The sequence below is a fragment of the Lactuca sativa genome, chromosome 9 (assembly GCF_002870075.4).
Source record: "Lactuca sativa cultivar Salinas chromosome 9, Lsat_Salinas_v11, whole genome shotgun sequence".
In the NCBI taxonomy this organism is placed as follows: domain Eukaryota; kingdom Viridiplantae; phylum Streptophyta; class Magnoliopsida; order Asterales; family Asteraceae; genus Lactuca; species Lactuca sativa.
The window spans coordinates 78,334,519-78,339,130 of record NC_056631.2 but is presented as its reverse complement, the minus strand read 5'-3'; the positions used below and the strand labels follow the sequence as shown (position 1 = coordinate 78,339,130).

The window sequence follows — 4,612 nt, the reverse complement described above, 5'->3', positions numbered from 1 at the left end:
GATGCCAACAAAATTAATACCCTAAATATTACACACTAAAATAGTGTATAGTGGTAAAGGGATCGTATCTACGGAGATTGGATCAATTTAAATCTCTATGTAAATCACCTGTTCAAGTACTTGTAAAACAAAAGTAAAAGAAAAATGGGGGGGGGGGGGGTATTAATTCTTTTTTATTGTTTAACAAAATTAAAACTAGCTAGAATGTAAATATGACAAGTAAACAAGTAAAAGATTTGATTAAATTCAATGAAGTGAAATTGGTTGATTTTGGGATACACCACATGGATGACATAGTTGACTTATCATTAGACTAAAAGGAATAACACTTGTGAATTGGTTTAACTTGGCTATAGCAATTCATAAGCACAAATTACCTCAACTATTCTTAGATATTAAAATGGTTAGAGGAGCTCTAACACATTCCCTTAATTAAAGTCACAAAATCAATGAAGCATATAATCTTGTGAAAATCAATTAGCTTTGAGTTCTAAGAGTTACCAAGTCCATAAGATAATCAAATGCTTACATTATCATTATGGAGGAAACATTCCCACGGTTTAAATGAAATGAAAACAAACATAGAAACCATTTGTTGCTTACCAACTTCAAATTCCATTACTTAACCAATAAATTGATCAACCAAAAAAATATTCATCCAAGCTCATGGTCAAAGATAAACAAACATAACAAGATGTTTAACTAGAAAACATTTCCATAAACTTCAAACACAAGATAACATTTAGTCTTCAAAGTAACCAATCATCCATGGGATTAAACCCTAATCAACCAAATGAGAATTTAGCCAAGCATGGAAAAAATAAAAGAAATACAAGGTAGTTTATAAATACCAAACATTGTTCTAAGTGCAAGATGAAATGAAATAACACTAATCTTCAAAATCTTCAAGTTCTTCCCAAGTTTTCTTGAGAGAAAAAGAGTAGTTCTCCCCAAGTTTTGATGATGAATAATGCTTCAAATCTCCTGCAAAAAGTGTTTAATCCCGGATTCAAAAGCTCCCCGAAAGCCACCCACCAACCTTCCCAAAATAGAGTCAAAAATTCAAAACTCGGATTCACTTCAGCAAGATCCACGTGGACTGTTTGTGGATCCACACGGATCGCGTGGGTCTCGCTGATTGTGGGACTTGGCCCATTTAGAATATATTCCAGCCTAATATTCTCATTCACACTTCAACCCACATGCACAACTCTTGGGAGCCCAATTGTATTATTCTAAAGCCTCCAATGATGGTCCAATACTCCTTTTGTCTTTCGTAGCTTGAGTCCTCGTCTAAAGACTAAGCCCAAAGCGCTTCTCGCTTATACTGACATCAAGCCCAATTGCACCACCTCAAGTCCACAAGCAGTCCACAAGTCCCGCAATCCCTCCATACCTCCAGTAACAAATAGTCTTCAGTAAATCCTGCAAAATAAGCTCAAAAGACTAGAAAGTACCCGGTAAAGGAGAAAGATAATAAAAAGAGAAAATATGCATGAAGATTAACTAAAATGAGATGGTTTTTAACTAAAAAAAACTATGAAAAGAAGTAAGAAAAAGGAAACTATCACCAATAAGTTCATAATTAGTAAAAGTTAGCTAGGATATAAATCTAAGACTGATAGGTATATTTCTGCACATCAAGTTTTTGGAGCCGTTGTCGAGGAACGACTAATTTGATTTATAGTTTAATTGCTTTTAGTTATTCGATCATTTTGTGGGGTAAAAACCACAAAAAGTTATTTTTATGTATTTTCTTTCTTTCTAAACAACAACCACATCATGGGAATATTAACCACGTCATAGTCCGGTCTCGGTTAATTTTCAGTTTTGTGATTTTTATTCCTTTTACGCGTTTTTGTTTTGTTTTGTTCTTATTGCAACAATTTATGAGTCGGGGATCTAAAACTCCAATAGCTCCACCACTTCAAGATCCATAATCAACTTTTCACAAAAAGAAGAACAAGAAGCCAATGAGTCAACAAACACTCTTCAATAGGAAAAAGGATTTGAGAGTTTCAATAGGATGCATGATAAGAAGGGAATTGGATACTATCTAGAAACAGAAACTGAAAGCCATTTAGAAAATGATTTGGAGATAAAAAGTGAGGTTGAAGAGATGTCGGATACCATGAGAATGACTATGGGAGATTACAAGAAGAGGATACATAAAGATAATGGACCAGCTCTTATACCAATCGAGATACCAACTAAAAGAAGATTTGAGCTTAAGGGGAATATTCTATCAATGCTGAAAGACATACCTGTCGCCAGGAAGGAGTATGAAGATGCATCCAAGCATATTGATGAGGTAAAGGACATTGCAAACTACTTCAATGTTCCAAACATACAAAGAGAATATGTGTTACTTAGGATGCTTCTGGTGACATTTATTAGTGAAACTAAAGTTTGGTTGAATTCACTCGTGCCTGGATCCATTACTACTTGGGAAAATATTTGTGACGCCTTTATTAAGAAATTTAGCCCAACTTCAAAGATCTCAAAGCTCAAGAAAAAGATTCCTAATTTTAAACAAGAGGTTGGAGAGTCCTTATATGAAGCATGGGAGAGATATAAGGGCTTGCTTAGATGTCCAACAAGAAGTGTCCAATTCCTATGATGGAGTGAATGTCACAACACGACAACTTCTTGACTCTCAAAGACCATTGACGAAAAAGGAGTCGACAACTATTAAAGAATTTATTGAAGAGTTCAAGAAGCATTAATGTGAGTAACATAACCCACGTGAGGATGTTACAATAGGTAAAGGAGATAGAGGGAATGAGAACATGGTTGTGGCTTTGACAAAGTTAGAAAATATGGATTGGAGGATGAAAAAGATGGATCAATCTATCCATGCAATTAGAGTCGGTTATGATAATTGTGGTGGCCCTCATTTGACTAAGGATTGTGATGTAGATGACAATGGTAACCGAAAAATTCAAGTTTGATACTTGAGGGGTGATCGATTTAACGAAGATTAAAGGAAGCCCAAAAATGAGTGGTTGCCATATGAAGAGTACATGAAGCAAAAAGATGAAAATTTTATACAATCTGGTCGAGGTTTTTACTAAGAAGAGCAACCACCACTTGAGAAGAAGATGGATTTTCAGTCGGTACTTCACAGGTTTATGAAAGCCTCAGAAAAAAGGCATGATGCTATTGATCCTAATATGAGGAATCATCAAGCTTCCATCACGAACATAGAGACTCAACTTGGGAAGTTAACAACACTTGTTAATGAGAGATTACCACCTCGAAATCAAGACCAAAAATCGCTACCTCATGTAATGGCGATTTAAACAAAAAAAGAAGTTCATTCTGAGCCATTTATTACCCATGAAGCAGCTACTATACAACCTGATTTGTGTTTGGAAGAAAGGAAGCATGAAGGTAAAAGTGCAAAATGTGATTCGCATTCTGATGACTCACCACGTCGTGAGGTCCAAAAAATTTCACCTTCTAATTCATATCTACCTCCTTTTCCATTCCCTTCTTAAGCCCTTAAGCATTCTATGGAACCTGATCAAAAGATGTGTATGGAACAAGTGCTCCCACTCTCGATAAACGCCTCATTCCTCAAGTCGATGGCTAAACCTCCAAAGTTTGCAAAATATGTTATGACTAATAGGAAGGAGTTGGAAAAAGCATCAACCATATTGCTTAATGAGTTATGTTCAGCTGCGGTCATCAATGGGTTACCAATCAAAATGGGAGATCCGGGCCAACTTACTTTGCCTTGTGAATTTGGCAATTCTACTTCTATAAATGCTTTAGTCGATTTGGGGGAAATAATTAATCTCATGTCATATTCTTTCTATAAGAAGCCCGGTCTACCAACGCTCCAAGGCACAAAGATGACACTTAGAATGGTGGATCACACAATCACTAACCCACGTGGAATCATTGATGACTTTTTTGTAAAGGTGGGAAAGTTTGTTTTTCTGGTTGACTTTATGGTTCTCGACATGAAAGAAGATGAAGACCTTCCCATTATTTCTGGAAGACCATTTTTGAGTACCGCTATAGCTCTAGTTGAAATTGATGACTCAAAGCTCACACTTGGTGTACGAAATGACTCCAAAAGTGAGTTATGAAAAACCAAGAGATGTAGCGTTAAAGATTAATGATATGAAGAAGACCTTGATGAGCTAGTTGAAATCAAAAAGATGATGGAAGAAGAGTTGAAGGTTTGTGAGAAGCCTTATGTTTCAAATGTGAAACGTTGAAAACCAAGAGCTCCAATTCCTATGACATTTGAGGTGATCACATTTACTACACCTAAGGCTCAAGTGGTAGAGGCAAGTGATGAAGTAGAAGATGACCTATATGAATAAGTTAAGATAATTTATGAAGACATGGGAGGGGAATCAGAGAAGCCAAAAATGGTCAAGATGGAATTAGACAAGGAAGGTCATAAAGAAGAAGAAAAGAAGAGTGCAAAGGTGAAAAATCAAGGCAAGGGTGTAAAGCGCAAACATAATGAAGGTGCTAGTCAAAAGAAGAAGGAGAGTTTCATGAAAGCATACATTAGAAGGGTTCAAGCCTACAAGCGCACGTGGAAAGATCAAAAGGAGAAAAGGGAGATCCCACTCCCAACCGCAACAAAATA

The 4,612-nt window shown here is 36.2% G+C and overlaps 1 protein-coding gene and 1 non-coding gene across 2 annotated transcripts; one reads left to right on the top strand and one right to left on the bottom strand.

Moving 5' to 3' along the window:
- Window positions 1-2,503: 2,503 nt before the first annotated feature.
- Window positions 2,504-2,605, bottom strand: LOC111918072 (small nucleolar RNA R71). The gene has a single exon (XR_002859083.1). It is a non-coding gene; the product is annotated as a small nucleolar RNA R71 (small nucleolar RNA).
- A 982-nt stretch (window positions 2,606-3,587) lies between these two features.
- On the top strand, window positions 3,588-4,229 carry LOC111918052 (uncharacterized). Its single transcript, XM_023913715.1, has 2 exons — window positions 3,588-4,086; window positions 4,138-4,229. Exons 1-2 carry the CDS (start codon window positions 3,588-3,590, stop codon window positions 4,227-4,229), a joined length of 591 nt encoding a protein of 196 aa, XP_023769483.1.
- Window positions 4,230-4,612: the final 383 nt, after the last annotated feature.